This window comes from Neomonachus schauinslandi, chromosome 5, assembly GCF_002201575.2.
Source record: "Neomonachus schauinslandi chromosome 5, ASM220157v2, whole genome shotgun sequence".
In the NCBI taxonomy this organism is placed as follows: Eukaryota; Metazoa; Chordata; class Mammalia; order Carnivora; family Phocidae; genus Neomonachus; species Neomonachus schauinslandi.
In genome coordinates, this window is record NC_058407.1 from 102,663,729 (window position 1) to 102,684,939 (window position 21,211).

Genomic DNA, 21,211 nt, shown 5'->3' on the forward strand with positions numbered 1-21,211 from the left:
AGTCTGCTTGGGGAATAGTGTCTACACGCTAAAGCAGGGAAGGGGGAGAGGGAAACGAGTGGCTTCCCATTGAACAGAACTGCCAGATAGAAAGGAACTGATGCCAAGAGAGGTGTTGACTTCTTCCTAAAATCAGAAGAGTTTTGTTACAACACAGAAATGTGATACAGGATATTGTATCTTTTAATTTTTTCTCAAGAACCATGTCCTCTTGATTCAAAAATCCTCTTTTTCCAGTTTTTATGTTTGGGTCAACATGCTGAAACCCAGTGTTGCTATGAAGCGCATACCTCTCTGCAAATGACTACTTGAAACTTGCCTGAGAACCTTGTACCCAGCAAACATTTATTGAGCATTGCTTGCATGCCAGGGAAGCTCCTAGGTACAGGATTCAGACATAAATAACATCCAGTTCAGACTGAAAAGCTCAGTCTAGAGAAACAGTAAATCTAAACTGAATAATGGTGATACAGCTGGAACCAGGCCATGGTAGAGTTGCTATGTTGTGATACTTTGAAAAGAAGACAAAGGTCAAGTCACCTCTCCCTCAAATTAAAAGGAAACACTGGAAAACATTTTTTAGGCCCATGCTCGACAAAACTGGTTTTGCATAATTTCTAAGCGGAAAAGAGGGAATTGAATGTACTATGCTTAGGCAAATTTATTTCACTTAGCAAAGTTGATCAAATCCCCAAGTGGTCCTTTTACCTTGGGTAGATCCCTCTGGCTATCCATGTGCAGAAACACCCTTCTGCACATGGGCAGTTTCTGCTGTGGGTCATAAAACATATGATCATATGAAACTATGCTTCAGAGCCTCATCACATGAGCTTCAAACCCATGCTTTAAGTTGCTACGAGAACGCCTTCCATGGCAGCAAATTGAGGGCAGGGTGGCAGTGGGTGGGTGGGTGTAGGCCTGGGGGAATAGGTATAATTTACTTTGCTGATGGCCCTGATGTATTTTTGTGATCTTTCTTCCTCACTCCCTCCCTCTCCCCCACCATAAGTCATTGATACCCTACCAGCCAGATGTGACCCAAAGAAATACTGTCATAATGACAGCCAGAGTGGGGAATGAGAAGAAGCACACAACTGCAACTACCAATTTGCAGCAGCTGTGTTGTGCTTTCTCCCCTGGGGTGTGTGTGATAGAGCTCAGGCTGGGAATGGAAAAAGTGTCAGAGGTGAAGGAACAATCCCAGGCTCATGGGACATGTCTCTCTGATTTTCCCAGCACCTTCCCCAAACGGCTATATTGTGTGCGTGTGTGCGTGTGTGTGTGTGTGCATGCATACACACACACACACACGCACACACACACCCCTAAAACTGAAACACCTTCATATTTGGGTATTCGTGATGGAAGCACTTCCCAGCCCAATGCTCCTGCTTTCAGACAATTTCTCTAATTGCTTAGACTTTTCTATGGCCATTTCTTCCTTTCCTCCTTCTTCTCTTTCCCTCTTACTTCCTCCCCACTTCAGCATTCCTCCTTCTTGCCTCTGAGCCTGTATCTCTAAACCCACAGACTCTCAAATCTCAATGTACTTTAGTATAAAACATGGAGCTTTCTAAATATAAAGATGCCCAGACTTCCCTCCAAGCCACTGAATGAGAAGTTCCAAAGTTAGGCCCCAGTATCTACATTTTGAAAGGCTTCCCAGGTGATTCTGATGCCCAAGCTGGAGTCTGAAAACCCCTAGAAGTCTAACCCATTCAATCTGCATGGTGCTGCTTTGATGCCACTGAATTTGAACCAGTCTAGGAAGCTATAGTTTTCATGGAAATTGGAGAAGTAGGGTTTTCCACTCAGAACAGTGCATTTCCCTTCAAATCCAAGGGGCAAGTCTAGAGAGTGTTGGAGGGAGCAACCAAGATTTTCAAGTATAGCAATGAATGGAAACCCCAGAATCTGGTTCATTCTGAACTATCAAACAGCTGGTTAGATGTTCCTAGGGAAAGAATCAGCCATTAAAGCACTAAAGAAGCAATTGATTCAATCACTGTATATAGCTTGGGATGGAAGGGATCAGGGAGGTCAACAGTAGCAAACAGCAGACACCTGCCTCCAACTGTGGATAATATCAAATCCATTTCGCTTCTTCTGTGACATCCATTATTTCATCCCATTGTTATGGTTTGAAGAGTTAGTGGACTAAAAAGTAAGATCAAACTTAGCCAAGTAATACTGAACAATTCCTCAAGCTGTTAAAGCTACTGGCCATACATTGGGTCAAGGCTCCAACTAAATTAATGATTTGTTGAAACATTTCTTTTACTGAATCTGTAGATGACAGGGTAAGGGGTGGGGGACATTGGGGATTTGGAAACTAAGCCAAAACTCAGTTTGAGATGTGGTTTCTTTGGGCAATGGCTTCTTAAGCCAAAGCCTCTTCATTTACTCTCAGAATGTCCGTGCCTCTCCTAAAATAGTGGGGAAAGGTGAGCAAACAAAAGTATCAGCCTTCTTTAGAAACAGTGAAGCACCAAGACAGGGAAGAATCCAATATTGTATGGCATTACGATTGGTTTCTATTTCTACGTTCAGATTTTATGGGTTTTTTTTAACCAAACACCCCTAACTTTCTGCATATAATTCAAGACTACTTGTCTTCTATGGTTTGAGCACATGCCTTCCTGAAGGAAGAATTGGCAGCTAAATCAAGATGATCTGCAGGATTCTTAGATGTGGTCTGAGGACTAGGGTCAGTTTGAAACCATTATCCCTTCCACACTGCGTCCAGATCACAGTTGAATAGCATAAACATCAATCAAGTGTCTGTTCAGTGCTGAGTTTGTACTTGAGATAACCCCATGCTCTTGTGAAACAAAATAACATGACCGCTTACCCAGGGTTTGGAACACCTGGAGGAGGTTATATGTGAGACTTGTGGGAAAGGGAGGCAGCAGTTAGAAGTAGGCATCACCCAAGAATACACGTTTCTGGCTCTTCAGGAATCTAGATGCCTGAATAATTAATCCTTCATCAGGAGGATTCTGTTGACCTCTCCTCACCCAGGGCCCCCAAGAATATTACATACTGTGCAGCATAGTGAAAGCACTCAGGTCTAGGTTTTCCTAGATTCACACCCCACCCTACCTACCACCAACATAGTGGGATCACTTCTTTCCAACACCACCCATTGCCCCCTGCCACAACTGGTTTCTCCAGGATCAGTTGTTTCACTGATTTTTAAAAAATAGAAATTGAGCCTAAAATAGGATTAGAAAGAATACTTAATGAGAAATCATATAAAGAAAAGATTTTTGGAATTACAAATAGTGTCCTTTGTAGCATCTGGGTTAGTTTGGGCTTAGCAGGAGACCCTGGGAACAAAATTCTAATGTTTTAACCTTTCATAAGTCAGTTGTCAGCTCCACACTTGGTCTTGTCGTCCCACTTACATGTCTGGACATGCTGGGAAGATAATTCCTTCTAAACTCTCATACACAGAGAGAGAGAGAGAGGGAGAGAGAAAGAGAGATGGCCACTCGTGTCTGCTCTTGGTGCTGCTGAAACATCCCTCATTTATGACAAAGGTCTTTTATATCCAGGCAGGTTGATTCAGGCTTTACCCTATTTTTTCCCACTCCATCTTTTCTTCAAAAAGCCACCTCTTTTCACTATAGAATATAGAAAATGAGTCTCTGAAGGCATCAACAAAGCAGAAATGGAGCTGAGTTCTATTTATGACCTAATAGTCATTCTAAGCGAAGAGCTGGGAAAAAATCCTCAAGCCTAGAAACAGCATCCTGAGCTCTTTAACAGGTATCAGAGCAGAGAAAGTGGTAGGTCCTATTAGGACCCTGCAGTTCTTAACTTTTAATCTGTTTCTGTTAGAGCGATCCCCACTGAGTGCCCATGCTGTTTTAAACAAAGAATGTCATCTAGACAATAAGCTAGTTGTTTATAAGCATATCAAGAAAGAAAATTAGCATCTCTCAATGCTTTTATTTACTTTATTTTTAGGTTTTATTTTATTCATTTCACTGGTATTAAATGAGTCATTATTCAATAATTCTATTTAACAAACATTTATTGAGCATTTACTATGTTCCTAGGACTTGAGTAGGGACTGGGGTGGAGGGATGGGGAGAAGTCCTGCCCTCAAGGAATTTAGGATCTAATTGAAGAGATAGAGGACAAATAAGAAAACATGACTTAGCCCATGGCAGTACACTCAGGGAGAACTCTGCATTGACACAGAACACTTCGGGGAAAGAGGGGAATTTCCCTGGCTTTGAGGCTCCTCCCTGTGGGGAAAGCAAGCTTTATAACATTTGGGGAGATTGGAGAGAACTGTATTTTAGGTTCTCTCAACAGAACCAAGAAACAGCTCAGCTTCCCCTAAGTGTTCTCTCCTAAGGGTCTGAAAGGCCACCTGCCTAGAGGTGCAGTCATAGACATCAAATTTGACCCCACATCTGGTGGCTGCCCAGGACAAATAAGCAGGGCTTCCTTTGGCTGTGAGCCAGCTGTCTCCTACACAGGTGTTCATACCTGGGGCCACCACTCTAGTCACACTCTCTAACTTCCCCTAGGATGTCAGTGCATGATCCCATCTGAGTTCAGGGACTTTTTAAAAATAGATCAAGGAGTTAAATGTGTTGGCTTGCCTTCATGGTAAGAGCCTTTTGGTGTCTTCCCCCACATGATCCAGGCTTTAACTTGTGCCCTAAGGCACTCACAGGTTTTCCATATATAATGATAAACAGGTGCAGGGGCAGGAAGGAGTCAGATGAAACTTGTCGGACTTGCTGCTCACTCATTGACCCATGGGTGGAAACCCTGTGTCCACAAGCAAGGTGACAAAGGTCAAGAGTAGTCACAGATTTTTGAGCCATCACCCTGGGCACTGGCATTCATGGCAGCAGCAAACGCTGTCCTCTAATTATGCTTTGTGGAAAGCACTGTGATTTTTGTGGGTCTGCACCTCCTACCTTCGATGTCAAGTGACAGCCCTCTTGGCATTCGTTGAAACTGTTTAGTCTTTTTAAATCCACAGTGCCTGTGTCATGAACCTTATAGGAGAAAGTGCCACAACTTGAAAACTCATGGAAATGAGCTAGGATCGAGAGTGGCCTTGGTGCACTAGGACCCAGGAGGTGTTGTTCCTCCTATTTTTTCTTTTTTTGGAGAAAAAAATGTATGTTGGATTTGAAGGTTTAAGGTTGAGGTTGCCCTCAAGGAATTAGATATTGTTTTCAGAAGGTTCTTTCTGTGTTTTTCATTCAGTATCACCTTTGGTCTGTCTATGGATTCTAGGAATAATAAGGTATGTGTTTCAGCAAAGGCTGGGGTCATCCTGTTAGTCCTTGGGCCTGGAGGCTGCAATGGCTGCAGATGGTGGACATCAAGATGCCTAAATATGTGCCTTCCTTAGAAAAGTCACAAAGCTTCCTTTGTTATAGACCTAAGAAACATATAGCTTTAATGGTTTGAGAAAACCTATCTTTTTTCATCTCTAAATAAGGGTGTCAGCAATCTAGGTCATTTTTTAAAAATACGTCTTTATTTATTCTCTCTCTTCTTAATAGTTCCATTCCAGCTGATTTAAGACATCAATCTCATCACTCCAGGCATTGCCCTACTTCAGAGTCACCCAGCATTGTAGGCTGTCTACCCAGTCTGCCCCCAAAAGTAGGTGGCCTAGAATAAAGAGGAGAAAGTAAAAGAGAAAACGAAAGGGGTGCTTTCCTCTCAGGCCAGAGCCAGACAGACCAGAGAATCACCCACCAAGGGCTGCCAAGCATTGCTTGCTGAGGAAGTGATGGGGTCTTAGGAACACCTTGGAAGCTCGTTAATCTCCCATCTGTCTTCCTACCTCCTGCCCCTCACCTGCTATTCTGCATCTTAAACCTTTGAAAGAACTGTCTCACAGCAAGGAAGAGACCAAAGCAGAAGCATAGGACAAGGGAGAGGTAGAGACCATGAGTCTCCTGGATATGGCCCTGGCTCTCTATGGGATATCTATAGAAAATATCTATGGGTCATGAGGTTATCATGAGGATATCAATGAGATATCTGTGGGTCATGAGGTTATCATGATATCAATGAGATATCTATGGGTCATGAGGTTATCACAAGGCTCTCTATGAGCTATCTATGGGCAGTGTGGCTTGTAGTTCCATCCATTTGAGGTCCTTAATGATGCTAGAAGTCAGTCACCTGTGACACAAAGGAAAGGACACCCTAACTGAATAAGGGCCCAGGGAAATCTTCAAGGTCCATGAGTTTGTTGACTTGTGAGAGAGAAGTGGCTCGGGGAACTGTATTTTCTGTGAGGTTAAATGTTCACAAATTTAGGGTTATGAGGAGCCAGTCAGGAGATATTTCATTCCAAGGAGGTTGGTTTAGTGCCAGCCAGCCCTCACGCCCACTCACCATCTGCCTGGGCTCCAGAGGCAGCTCTGGGAGGCTGAACTGCAGCAAGCGTGCCATTGCCTCCTGCAACTACCTGTTCCCTTCTGTTCTGAGGAAAGTAAGGAGGTCTGAGATCCGGGGCAAAGCAGGAGAACTCACAAGAACAGGCCCCCTCTGCCACTCTTGGGAAAAGCCCTTCTGGGATTAGCACAGAGCATCTGGTTGGTCAGAAACACGGGGTCCATGCACCCATGGGGTTGTATGCGGGAGTGCCATGGGTGTGCACCTTTTCTCACGTGGGAGTCCACAGCTTCCATCAGCTCTTCCTGACCTTCCCACCCTCCCTAACTTAGGGAAGAGGAGAGGACTCTGACCTTCACTGGCCAGACTTAATCTGAGAAAGGAAAAGCTAGGACACTTAAAGGCTTCATGACCTTGGATCCTGCTTCCATAAACACCTCCTCACAGATGCCTTCTCCTATCCCATGGCTGTTTCAACCCCATCACTCTCACTGGCACAGCACACAGTGTCTTACACACAGTAGGCACTCCGGAAGTACCATGGAACCAATGGGGACTCCAATGAGACCACTGCTAAGAATAGTGAAAGGCGAGTGCCTGGGTGGCTCAGTCGTTAAGCGTCTGCCTTCGGCTCAGGTCATGATCCCAGGGTCCTGGGATCGAGCCCCCCATCTGGCTCCCTGCTCAGCGGGAAGCCTGCTTTTCCCTCTCCCACTCCCCCTGCTTGTGTTCCCTCTCTCACTGTGTCTCTCTCTGTCAAATAAATAAATAAAATCTTTAAAAAAAAAAAAAAAAAAAGAATAGTGAAAGGCTTCTGTCGTTGTCCCCCAAGATAAAATGTAACATACAGACCCTGAAATCACATGGCCATCCTTGCAATCATTATGTGGCCTATGGTTGGCAAGATCGCCATCATGCCTATGCCTTTCTCCTGTCTAACCTCATTTCACCAGTCCTGCCCCTTCTTATAAGGGTACAGATTTCTTTTTCTCCTCCTGGGTGGTTATTGGACTTTCCTCTGCTGGTTTGGTTTCCTTTGTAGCCTTGCTTCAGACAGTAAATTTCTGGTTAAAGGAGGCTCCCAGGCTCCCTGTGATGGGGCAAGGTCTGACACACACAGAACTTTCTGCCCTGCCTCTCCTAACAACCACTGTTTTGCTGGATATTTTAGTCCTCAGCCACTGGGAAGAAGCCTCCATCCCAGAGCCAGGATGGCTTTTCAGCTGTGGGCTCTATTTTTAATAATTGCCAACTTCCTAGGAAACCCCCACTCCCATCCCAGGACCACATGGCCTCTGGGCTTCCTTCCTGCCCCTACACTCCTGCCTTCAGTGGACTTACAGTGCAAGATTTAGCCATTCCTGCCTGGTCTGGCACTTGCTTGCTTCTCCAAGCCTCAGACAGCCACTCTTCCCCCTACACTTCTAGAACCCTCCATGTTTATTCCTACAACTTCATTTACCACCTCACATTGTAGTTGCCTTTTATTTATCTGTCCCCATGCTAGCAAGGGCTTCCTATTTATAGCACAGTGCCTGGCACGTATCAAGTTCATGCATTCACTCAACATTCACTGAGTACCTGCCATGTGTGAGGCACTGTTTTCAGCACTTGGGATACACCAGTGAACAAACCAGACCAAAACTACCTGTCCTCAGGGAGCTTACATTCTACATGGAAGACAAACACATAATAAATTAATAAATGATACAGTTAAAAGGTGATAAGCACCATGTGAAGAACAGCAGAGTATGTGGGAATGGGAATGCTCAATAAATTCATGTTGAATTGAATTGAATTATGACATGGTAAAGTAGACATACGTTGGGAACTCTTCTTTTGCTCAGTGACTGAGTTCAAACCAATGTCCCCAAGCCCTGAACACAATTTTTGTGTTCTGTGCCACATTTGGTAGATTCCTCTACCCAAAATATAGTGACGCCAGATAAATAGTATTAGATTTGAAAATAACATATTGGGATGTAACACTTCAGACCAGTCCAACTAAGTAGGTCTCCCGGTACTTCTCGATCTTTTTTACTCACAGCACACAGAGAACATAGTATTTGTCCAGCATTCTCAGGCACATGGGTAAGGTTTTTTGGAGCCTGAGAAGCTCTGAGGGCTGAGGGAGGTACTATCCCATCCCATGTGTAACTCGCTTGAGGCCCCTGGCTTTAGAATACCCTGGGTGATTAACACGCAGAGTCATAAGGCTCACTGATTTGGGAGCAATGGCCCAGGGATCTGCGTTGTTAACAATTCTTCCAGATGATTCAGATGCTGCTGGTCTTCAGACCACACTTTAATGAAAACTGCCATGCAACAAAGCAGAGACAGGTAGTGAATCACAGTATTTGTCGTGTCCTTATATTTGAAGTTGAGAGCTATGGAGCATGGTGTAAATCATTGGTTCTCAAACTTTAGCATACATCAGACTCTCTGTAGGGCTTGCTAAAACATGGGTTGTTGGGCCCACCCGCAGAGTTTCAGGGAGGGCCGAGCATGTGCATTTCTAAACAGGTCAGGGCCACACTATGAGATCCACTAATGTCAATCATTCGGGAAGCTTGTATATTAGGAGTTTGGGTTCCTGTAAGGCAATTTCACAGAGACAAAGTTGGGGTTCATTTTAGAAAGATATGACTAAATCCTGTTTAGTCGGAAGCACTAAAAGAAATAGATTTGAGAAACTAAACCAGAACAAATTTCCTATTTGATAAAAAATGCTGCTCTGTGTCTTCACGTCATGTTTACACCTACCCTCCAGCCAGCTGTGTGTTGGTAAATGTTTAACCACCAGTTCTTAGGGGCAAAGGGCAAAGGGGGGCTGATCTCTGTCATTTGCCCACTCTGCCCCACCATGGCCATTTTCGGGCTACCCTAGTGACATCACTGAACACGAACGAGGGAAGAGATGTGCGGTGGTTCTCCAAAGGCCAGAGGAGCCAGGTCCAGCACACCACTGCCTCCAGGGACTGCAGGGGTTTGCCACCTGTCAGAGGCTATCTCCATTACCCAGTTAGGTACTGGTCACAGTCTCCAGGCTACAGGAAAAGTGGTTGCAGGATAGGAACTGTTCTCTGCTGAAGTAACCAAAACAACCGTCCTTCCTGGGCTGTGGCCTGGAGTGCTTGTGAAGCACCACAGTTTTGCTTCTAAATTCCAGGGCCAGCTCAGGACAGCCCCCGGGAAGGGCTCTCCTCCCTCACGCATCCTCAAAGGTTCTGGGTGTCTGGTTCCTTCAGGAAGAGCCGAGGCCCTCCTGACACCAAGGTTAGGCTGGCCCGGGGTGCAGTGGAAGATTTCATGCCACAAAAACCCAACTGAGCTGAAACCACCCTAGGCTGAAAAAATCACTTTTTTAGGTAACCCACCTTATTAGACAAGTGAAAACATTGAAGAAAGTTTTCTGGTTCCGGAAAATAAAACAACAGAGCCAGAATTCAGAGCCTGCAAACGTCCCTTATGGTTCAGGTCAGGGTCATGGGGAAGTATTTTGAATATCGAGGGTGCCAGAGATGACAGTGGATCCTGGTTCAGCCTCGCTGGTCTCCTCCAGTTCTGTCCACACCCTTCCTGCCTGCCTCCTCACTTTAACTCATTCTGCTCTCTCTTTCCTAACCTGCCTTCATCTTTCCAGATGCAGGACGCTATGGGCTATGAGTTACCCTGGGTGTATTTTGTCAGTCTGGTCATCTTTGGATCCTTTTTCGTTCTAAATCTGGTTCTCGGTGTGTTGAGCGGGTAAGCTGACCGTTTCTATGTACTCTTTACAATGCAGCCGAGCAAGGTCCCAGGTCCCACTGTATCCATCACCAGGGTCCTCAGGGATGGGATCCTAACGGGCCAGGAAAACCAGGAAAAAAAAAAAAGTCCCCATTCAACCACAGATTCTGACCCATTGGCTGGGCAGGCCATTTGACCTCTGATTTGCACCTAGAGGATCCCCGGGTCCCGGCACTGCTTGGGTCAGTGTCCAGGAGCCGGTGATGGGCACTTGGCCGTGCTCGGCTGCTGAGTGTGCCTCACTAACTATCATTCCATTCTTCCAGGTCAATGATGCCGTAGGAAGGGACTGGCCCTGGATCTATTTTGTTACACTAATCATCATAGGGTCATTTTTTGTACTTAACTTGGTTCTCGGTGTTCTTAGCGGGTAAGCAGGACCAAGGAAAAAGGTCTTGATTTTATTTTATTTACTCTTTCTGCTATTCCTGGCTTTATTCTTTTTTCTGGCTCTGATGAACCTGGGATAAGAGGCTACCTCGGGAGCCTTGAAGTGAGTGTCCTTGGCCTGGCTGGACAGAGGATCAAATGTACAAGGATTAATCTGTTGGTTTCGGCTTCACGAGGAGGTTCTTAGGCCCGCCTGTCTCCTGCTAGCTCATCCAAGCCCCTCCCACCCTCAAACAGCTATTCAGGTAGGCAGGATGTTTCTCCTTCTACCTGAGGAGCTGCATGGTGAGAACCTTGAGTCGAGAGGGTTTGGCAGTAGGGATTGCCTTGCCAGTAGGTACTTGCCTGATTACCGTTGTGGCAGGCTAACAAAAAGATTTCAGATAGCTTTTATGCTATCTGTTGAATGGACTGGGGTAATAAGAGTTTGATTTAAAATGTAAGTAAACAAACACAAACTAAAAATAAAATTGTCTTTGATTCTAATTCATAGACTCTGCAGTCCGTGTCTCATATGCCCTTTTTCTGAATGGAAATGGCGCTTAGCTGTTCAAAGCCATAGATTATTTGTGAATAGAGGAGATGGAATATACTTTCCTTTAAATTTATCTACTTGGCTACAAGTATAAAGTTTGCCTAATTTCAGCCTTTGCTCCGATGAAGTTAAAAAGTGGTAGAAATAACATATGGTCGGGGCATCAAGCTGCCCTGGGGATGGCCACCTTGACACCACAGAGACTCACTGGCCCTTTCCTCAACCTATCTTCTTCTTCACAAGTCCACACCAGCCAGGCCAAGGCCTAACACCTAAATGCTCCTGGTGACCTGCTCGTGGGTGACTTCCTCTGCTACCTTTGCTACAAGGGGGAGGGGGACAATCTATTTCTGCCCTGCTTTGAATAGCCTTTCCTATGTCTCCAGGGACAGTAATGCTGGGAGAAAGTCAGGCATGACAGGAACGATTGCATTTAACTTTTACTAAGTACATAAACTGGGAACAGCTCCTCCTGTCTCCTGCCATAGCCTAATGTCCTATAGGAGCATCAGTTTAGTCTTTGGGCTTTGGTGAAGGGAAGAATCTGCTCCCACCCTCACTCCTTTCCATGGTGGGTGGCCTGTTAGAGACTTTGATGACACCATGCTTTTTGCCAAGCAAGGTAAGGCCACACAGGAAACTAGTGTCTTCCATCAGGGATAAACATAACAGGACATGATGAACAGGACAACATAAGCCCCTGGTTAGCTGCCTGGAAGGTATAAAGGTTTTCAATTTTGTGTTCCAACACAAGAAAATGCTCCTGTGTTTATATGTGAATCAAAGCATTGAAAAAACCAACTTCATCACTCCCATTCAAGACAAATTTGGATATCCCAGCTCTGCACTTGCTGGATGCATAGAGTTGGGCAACTTCACCCTTTTAAACTTTAGTTAACCATCAAAAAAAAATGAAAATAATACCAACTCATAGGTTGTTGTGATAACAGAGTGAGATCGTTTGTGTAAAATACTTGGCATATACTAAGTGTTCAATAATGGTGCTATCATGATAATGATTATTGTTTACTTGGTGCCTATCATAACTGGAATTATTGCATAAAACCCTCAGCCTTTTCCTTTTAAAGATAAGGAAAGTGAGCCTCGAGGTAAATGGCTTATGTGATGTCATTGTGCTTCTAGGTATTAGAACGAGGACCAGAACTCAGGCAGAGCCTGGACCCCATCTTCTCATCACCATCCATTGGCTATACATTGAATGAACTTGAACTGTAACACAGGCTAGAGCTCTGAACCTTTAAAAAAATGTGATTCTACTTTCTTCCCCCAGAGATTAGGAACAAATCTAAGCAAGTGAAATCCCCCCCCCCCCGCCCCAGGAATCCAAAATGGAGAATCAGCACTGGCCAATGAAGGCCCCTCCTCAAGCAGGGTACCTACTCAGTCATTTTTGGGCCCCCCAGGAAAGTTGTCTTCCTGGCAGAGAAGTTAAATGACAGCAGCTGCTGATGTGAGAGAAAAGTCGTTTTGAAGAGCATGTCTTGGACCAACTCAGTCCCATTGAGATAGCACATGTAAAAACAGCCCAAAGCCTGGCATTAGTAATGCTCCGAACATGAATTGACTCTAAACAGGAACACTAAGGCTTTTAGACTTCAGAACTGTGAGCTCTGGAGTCCATACATTGGTCTCTGCAGGACACCTTCCCCAGCACCTGCTCCCTGACCCTGTCCCAGAGTAGTAGTCTGCTCCTCACAGCTCTGGATTTGCTGATGGAACATCTCCCAAGGCTTCCTGGGCTGCTGGGCACACCCTCTGCACAGAAAGAGAAGTGTCTATGGGTAGTCATCTCCCCTTCCTGGTTTGAGGAGGCCTCCTAATCAGTCAAAAGGGCTGGACACTCTGAATGGGCTGCCCTGGGTCCATGCAGTGACAAAACCTGGAATCAGGCTCTTATTGGCTACCACATGGTGGCAGTGGTTTCAGTTTTGAGTCAGCATCTTGATCAGTCGGGACAATAACATAAAAGTCACCACAAGAATGCAACAAAACTTCCACTTACTCATCAGTCAGACTTCTGATTAAACCAACCTTCCAATAGCATCCAAAAACCTCTCAGAGCTCCACGAAATTCACTGTCCCAGTGATAGCATTAACAGTAACCAACCTCCATGGCAGGCTCAGTACATGGAGCCTTTGGTGGATAGCTCATTTGATGCTCACAACAACCCTATGAGCTAGGTGCTATTTATGTCTCTGTTTTATAGAGAAGAAAACTGAGGTACAGATGAGGGAACTACCTCAGTTCTTACAGGTGAAAATGGAGGATCCAGGATTAAACCCAAGCAACGTGAATCCATAGCCTCTATCCCTAACCTCCATGTTATACTATGCCCAAACCCATTTAACTGGCTAATCCCATGTTCCTAAATTAGAGTCAAGAAGTGGGGAGGTGAGAGCAGTAAGTGCAGTGAGGAGGAGCAAGAGGAAGAGGGAGAAAGGCAGAAGCAATCCATGGAACAACTGTTGAAAACAGCCGCTGAGAACAGAAAGAGCCCCAAGAGGAAGCTGCAGAGCCACCACTCAGGAGGCTGCAGCAGGGCATGGTTGTTTAGCATGGGGGCTGGCAGCCCTGCAAATGTTAATAGTCCTTGAGAGAGAACAGACACCCCCCCCCCCAGCTCAGTAGAAATGCCTTGGAGCATTTTGGAACTGGAGTGGTCTGAGACCCTACACCCACCAATTAAGGACAATATTATTTTACAGCCCAACACAGTAACTCATCCTTATAAATTATGTCCTTCAGTCACCAAGAAAATGTTAAATTGTGCTTGGAGTGTTCTATTCAAGAAGTAAAGAGGACATTCTATAAAGTAAAATGTAAACATTCCGAGATTTTGGTCACCAGAGGGTTAGGTAACCTTCATCTGGAACATTCACGTATTCAGAACATCTTATTCCTCACGAGGCTAGATGGAGTCAGTGTAAAGAATATATATCTCATGGATTTTTTCAAAATGGTTTCATGTTCATTATCTGTTGATCCTCACAAGCCACAGGACTTCTATTAGCACAGAGAAGAACTGGATTATACTTGCTTTTCTCTCCAAAAATCTCAGTCTCCAGCCTACTAAAATTAAAGCAATACAGTGAGATTCTCAAAATTGCACTTAAGCTATAGTCAGGTAAAAGTCCCCGGACTCTGGAATCTGGTCACTTTTTGTTTTAAGTGATTGCAAACTGAGGACTTCAGATATGTGCCATCAGTAGACAAGGAACTCAGGATCTCTTAGATGGGTAGTCATCCTGTCCTCTTTCCCACCAGGATATGGGCTGGTCTCTCTCCCCAAAATAGCAAGGGGCTTGGTGGGGAAGCATTTTGCAACCTGAAAGCATAACTAGATCATGGCATTATAGTAAAGACACAATGTCTAGGCCCAGAAGGATCCAGGACATGCATTCTGTGTGGGTGGAAGCAGAAGAGACAGCAACATCTATAGTCGTATTCATTATCTGTGTAGTTATATTCTATGAGGTCACTATGAACACTGAATTAATGAATACTAAACCATTACTCTTGGACTCTTGGGAGAAATACAGGAGAAATGCAAGAATCCTGTGAGCTTCTAGTCACAGTATTTTTGTCAACCAACCAATACACAACTTTATTTTATGTGTTTTAAAGGCATCTTATTTAATATATATTGTTGATTCATTAACATTGAGCTCATGGCTAACAGCACTGTAACTGATGCCTGAATGGAGTTTATCTAACACGTGTACTTTTTCCCTAAGGCACATCACAACCTTCTTGCACTTAGGAACACTAGGCAGCACTTCAGCACTGTGCTTGGGGGCTATTTTTACAGAAAAACCACCAACCAAAAGCACAGAAATGTGACAAACATGGCACTAAAGAGATAATAAAAAATACACTTGTTTACAGTGTGAGAGCTGAAACAAGAAGGCAGAGTGTAGCTGTGTTTAACCTCAGCTGCTTATGTGACTCCAGTTTTTTGCCATGCTGCACACGTCTGCATATGACCACAAAGGCACACAAGTATCAATTTGGGAGTTACAAATAAATTTTAGTGAGTAAGCAAATTCGCAAATACGGAATCTATGAATAATGAGAATCGACTGTATTGATCATCAGAGGGCCTAGAGCCCCAGCCTTCTGTATTGATTGGATTTCCCACATATACCTCCCTCAGCATGCTTTACATTACTGAGCACTGGCCCCCAGCTCTCCATTCCACCCCTCATTTTTCATGTTGGCCATTGCTGGCAAAAGCTGTGCTCCTGCCTTATGACAAATCCCATGGCTGTGACTGATTGTCTAGCCAGCTCTGGTCCCTGGGCCCAGCACAGCCCATCAGGCTAGGGCTTCATGTCTTCATTAGCTCAGTCCCCAGAGCAGGCACATGGCTGTCATCCAGGCGAGGAGATAAAGAGATCCAGATACCACCACCCAGCAAATCCCTTACTGAGTGGAGTCTGGAGAAAGAAACCTTGGCTCACCTTCCATCCAGCCACAAGCAGAGTTATGCCCCTCACTGCATGGGAGCCAATGGGAGCCAGCAGGGCTTCAGATCTGACCCTGCCTCCATTCCCCTCACACCCCAACACAACCTCATTTTCTTTTCTCCTTATAGATGTTTATATTAGTTCCCCAGAGTCTTCAGGTATGGATGATGAGCTTTCATTCCACAGGGCGGATGCTGTAACACAGGACTGGGTCAAATGTTCCTACCCCAGTTTGATCCCAACCCTGTTCTCCTGACTCCAGAAGAAGGATGGGTCATTGTTTTGTAACTAGAACTTAAGCCCTCTGCGAAATAATCCAAAAGAGCTAAAGTGAACCCTCCGCTATTCAGTCCCCTTACAACCCCAAACCCACGCCACAGAAAAGAAATGGAGAATGCAAATGTATGTGGGCAGAAATGGAAACGCAGTTGTTGGAGTCAATTTGCATGGGGAAGGAACTGCTGTATGAAGTGACTGTCTCCAGAGAGCAAGTCTACAGCCCAGGTGGTATGACCAGATATAGGGGATCTATCCATGCTCATCCCCAACAGCAAAAGGAGGGAGGGAACAAAGCAAGGCAAAGCTTCCATCTTCATTTTGAGCTGTCAATCTGGCCCCTTTTCCCTGGCATTAAACCCCCCCCCCGAAGGAAATGAAGGTACCCGCCAGTTGGCAGGAAGCCGGAGAAAGAGCAAGTTCAATCCAATTAGAATTGGATTCAATCAAATTTAAGAAGAAAATTCCATGTAAAGCAGAGCATCATTAAGACAGCAGTTGAAGAAAACTCATTAGCTTGAGAGCCCCCACATCTCCCAATTAAAACATTCCCTACACCACTCCCAGTCCTAACACCTTTTTATCCGTAAAAATGGTGAATGCTAAAAATCTGTGCTTTCCTAAGCAGCACAAGCAAAATGCAAATACTAGATAGTGGAGGTGGTGATAGAGCCACCCCTATATGACTGAATGGATTCGGGAGCTTTTGCCTACCTGTGGTTTGTTGCTGTGTCCTTCCTTCCAGGATGCCTTTCAAGAAATTCCTTCAAGGTGGTTTCTACAACCTCCTGCCCTGAACTAGACCTGTACTGGTGAGAGAAGGAGGAATTACGTCTCTATGAATTAATCAAGATGCCCAGCGCATGTCCCACTCTCTCTCATATACACGCATGTGTGCGTGCACACACACACACACACATGCACACACACACCACTGAGGGCCCCATTTCCCATAAACTGAATATCAAAGACCAAAATGCTCCTAATGTACCTATTTTGGAAGAAAAGACACAAACTTGCTTTGAGAGTTGAGAACTAGCCTTCTTGGTCATTACGTTCTGCTGCCGGCCCCCCTTCCGTGCTCAGAAAGTGAATTTGAAGTCAGATTGAAAATCAGGACAGAATCAAAAAATAGGAAAGAAATACTCATTCTGTCAGAAAATTTTTAACAGGCCCTTCTTCCAGCAAATCCCAATCCAATTCCAATTTCTACTCATTATTACTTTAAACTGAATGCATCATTTAACTTTTATATCATCTTGCTTTTATGTATTTTTCCAGTCTGCTTAGATTTCTTTTTTAACCAAAAGGGCAGGCCCCAGGACATTTTCTTGTGTTTAGAGTCCTCGTTTGTCTCCTTGTGGGGAAGAACTTTCTCTAGATTAGAAATCCTTCCAGGCATGTTAAAAGTGGCAAAACAAACTCTAGTAATGAGAAGAGAGGTTGAGGTAGTTGATCTCCTGGGCCTCAAATCAGTGGTGTACTGGTAAATATTTACCAATTAGCTCTTTGGGGAGCAAAAAGCCCTAGTTTGTAGCATTTGCCAATTTCCGTGGTGTAAATATTCCCACCATGGCCGATTTCAAGCCACAAGGAGACATCAGTGAAGCTAGAGGAACAAAGAGCCGTGTGTGGTGGGCTCCCAGGAGCCAGTGCGGGTGAGCGGGATTCAGCATACCACCGGCCCTTAACGCCTTTATCACCCAGAGATGCTTTGAGGTTTTCCAGTGGCCACCCAATTCCGGGGGGGAATGAAAGTGCACAGTCCATAACTGTCATGGAGGTTTTTTAGTGACTGTTTGAAAGGGGTTTCCAGGTCACTGGAGAATAGTTGTTATTAAAAGGCAAAGGCTGTGACCATGATCCAAGAACAAGGGAAATGGACTTCATCCATCCCTTTGTACTCCAGTGGCCTGTGTCAAGAATGTCCGCTTCGGTGACTTTCTGTTTATGTGAGAATAAAGACAAAGCCTGGGATGAGGAGAGAAGGCTGTCTGTGGAAAGCAGGGGCAGGTGGGCGGGTCTCCTGGTGTGAAGAAATTAATCCCTTTGTTTCCTCTTATCTCCATCTCTCCTTCTCGCCCACCTGGCCCTCCTCCTCCTCCTCCTCCTCCTCCTTCTCCTCCTCCTCATGCACTCCCCTGCCCTGCCCCTCTGCTCTCACTCCCCAGAGAGTTTTCCAAAGAGAGGGAGAAGGCCAAGGCTCGGGGAGATTTCCAGAAGCTTCGAGAGAAGCAGCAGCTGGAAGAGGACCTGAAGGGCTACCTGGACTGGATCACCCAGGCAGAGGACATCGACCCCGAGAATGAGGATGAAGGCATGGATGAGGAGAAGCCCCGAAACAGTGAGCAGCCATCCTGTCTTGGGCTGGGTTCTGGAAGAGGGAGGAGACAGGGGCCAGAACAGGGAGACCTTCTACCACCAATTTATCCTTACAGTTTGTCTTCCTGGAACAACAAATGCATTGATTGCAGTCATTTCTACTCATAGAAATTAGTCGCAGATGTGAAATAATTGCTGTTGATCTGTAAAGCCTCATATTCCTTTTAGATCCAAAGATTCTAAAAGACAGTTGAGATTTTGCTAAGGTGGACTCTTTTTTTTTTTTTTTAATCAGACATCCTCCTCCAGGCTCCATCTCTTTGGGCAAGGGGCAGATTATGGTCTTCCCATTAGAGTTTTAAAATCCCTATGGTGTAGGAATGTAGGAATATATATCCTAACACATATATATATATAAATATGTGAGTCTAGGTTCTTGTCCTTATGAGCAAGCATTAATTATGTCCATTGTATTCAAACTCCCCAGTTAGTTTCTGTATGTTTCTACTCATTAGTAACTGAGTTCTAACTGGGAATCTGGGAGAAGGAGCAGGTGGAGGGAAAAAGGAAGAAGACAGTCAAAGATGTGAATAGAGAATAGAATCTCTGCTCCCTCATTTCAAAGACTGATTTAATACATCTATCAACTGTTCCCTTTCTGATAACTCTGCTCAAGGTGAAAATACAAAATTAAAACACACAAACAACAAGGGACTCATAACAACATAATTTAATAACCTAAGGAGACCTTTATGCTCTACTAAGTAGTTTTGCAAGTTGGAAGACAACACCTTTGATGGATTGTAATGGTGAGCAATGATGCCATTGAGGGTCTTTCTGGAAAAATGCCTGGCAGCTTGTATTATACTGTTGATGGTACTGTGGAGTAGTTGATTCGTTTGTGGACTGAATGGTATGGTGAATAAATAAGCTGGCCTGTGAATGACAGAGAAGCTTACCTCTAAGGTACAGGAATTGTCATCTTGGCTCCTCTCTTCACCTTAAGTCAGGTGGAGCCCCTAACTCCTGATTAATGGTGATGAGCATGCTTCTTACCGTGTTATTAAAAATGTGCAATATCCACTACTTGCTTAGCAATTAATTGCCATCCACAGAGACATATAGTTATTCTGTTCTCTGGCTAAAGCAAGAGCTTCCAAGGAGAAGTATGCTGCTTCCCTGCCTTGCCCATGAAGTGAATAAATTCCAGGGAGTTTCCAGAATGGAGTATTCTCTGCTGCTAGAGCAGATCACATTGACAAGGCCCATGTACCCACATTTCTGGCTAAGCTTTGGGAAGAGCATACTGACCTGCCTACCCCAATGGACAGGGTCTCTGCCACATTTTCATAAGCTCAAATATGGATGAAATTGGACCCTGGAGACGGTTGTGCCTCTCACCTCATGGCTAGAGGACACTTTCAGGTCTGCTTCTTGTCCTCAGTCAACCTGTCCTAGGAGGATGGAATGGGAGCCTGGCTCCTTCACTTGTGGGGATGATGGTGGAACAGTTCTAGGGGATGGAGCAAGAGAATAAGTATCCAAAAAAGCAAGATACAGAGAGTAAAAAAATAACACTTGCAATGAAGTGAATGTGAGAGACTTAGGAATGGAGCCAGAAAACCGGTCCAAAGGACTGTCTACTGGGGAAGTCCAATTACAAGCAGAGTTGATGTGATTAAATTATTAAGGAATTGGCAACCTAACAGATCTGCAGGAAAGGCAAGTCTATGGCTTAGGAAGTATATTCTCTTCTTCAGAACTTCATAGTTTGCCCTTCAAAACAAATACAAGGGGAGAAGTGCTGCTACAAATTACATGTGTGTCTCAATTAAAGTACTATCTTGGCCTTTGAAATTGCTAAAAGATTACAGGTTAGTGTATTTGCCAGTTCTTTGCAGTTCAAAGATTACGTAGTCTTTTAAGGAAAAAAGGTATTATCACTCTTCATCGATGGCTCTGGCAACTTCCGGGCAGAATCCCCATCAGCACTTAACGAGATGCACCGGTGAGACAGAGTTGGCTCCAGCACAGGGAAAGTTCAATGGCACGTTCCGTGGTAGCTGGGCTTACCAAGAGGGGGCCCAAAGACTCATTTTTTTTCTAGGAAAAGCTACAAAACGACTGAGGAAGTAGAAGGAACAGGGGTTGGGAAGACAAGAGAGAGAAAGGGCATAGTGGGGAAGCATTTCTCTAAGTAATTAGAGCAAATGATGTGGCCAGTAAAATTATATACAAAAATATATTCTAGTTCATTCATTCTTCCCTTCTTCCCTCCCTCCATCCATCCATCAGTTAAGGGCAACTCTGTACCACGCCCTGTTTTAGGCACTGGGGATATAGCAATGAACAAAATAGTCAAACCTCCTTGCCCTTGTAGAAATTATATTCTAGTGGGGAGACGGACAATAAATTAAATAGTATGTAAGAGAGTGACAAAGTAACAAGTACTGTGGAGAAAGATAAAACAGTGAGAGGGAGACAGAAGTGTTGAGATGTGGCCAGGAGATACCTCACAGAAAAGGTAGCATTTGAATAAAGACTTGAAGGCAATAAGGAAAAGAAACATATAGATATTTGAGAAAAGAGCATTCTGGGCAGAGGGACTAGCTCATGGAAAGGCCTTGAGGCTGACTTGGAAACAGAAGGGAGGCTAATGTGACCAGGGAGGAGTGAATAACAGGGACAGTGGTAGGAGATGAGGTTCAAGGTTAACCAAGGAGTAGATCATGAAAATCATTGTAAGAATTTGGACTTTCACCAGAGGCGAGCCAAGAAGCTCCTGGTGGTTTCGAGCTAAGAAGTGACATGACCTACACGTATTTAACAGGATCCCCCCAGCTGCCATGTGCAGAATGAGATGAAAGTGAGCAAGGGTGACACAGGGAGCCAGGTAGGAGGCTACTGACTCAAGAGATGGTGCTTTATCCTGGTAACATGGGGTGGTGCACTCAGGCTCCAGAATGGCATCATTTGCTGACATACCAGATATGGGGTGTGAGAAAGAGAGAAGTCAGGAAGATT

General features: G+C 44.7%; 1 protein-coding gene across 12 annotated transcripts in view; it reads left to right on the plus strand.

Moving 5' to 3' along the window:
* CACNA1C (calcium voltage-gated channel subunit alpha1 C) overlaps positions 1-21,211 on the plus strand; it is a 643,199-nt gene that overhangs the window by 434,490 nt on the left and 187,498 nt on the right. For 10 of the 12 annotated variants that reach the window (XM_021690718.2, XM_021690720.2, XM_021690719.2 and 7 more), the window contains exons 8-9: positions 10,443-10,546; positions 18,037-18,209. In XM_021690718.2, the coding sequence (XP_021546393.2) occupies positions 10,443-10,546; positions 18,037-18,209 (277 nt within the window). Of the gene's footprint in view, positions 1-10,030; positions 10,135-10,442; positions 10,547-18,036; positions 18,210-21,211 lie in introns of all 12 variants that reach the window. The other 2 variants (XM_021690729.1, XM_021690726.2) reach the window with 1 other exon arrangement.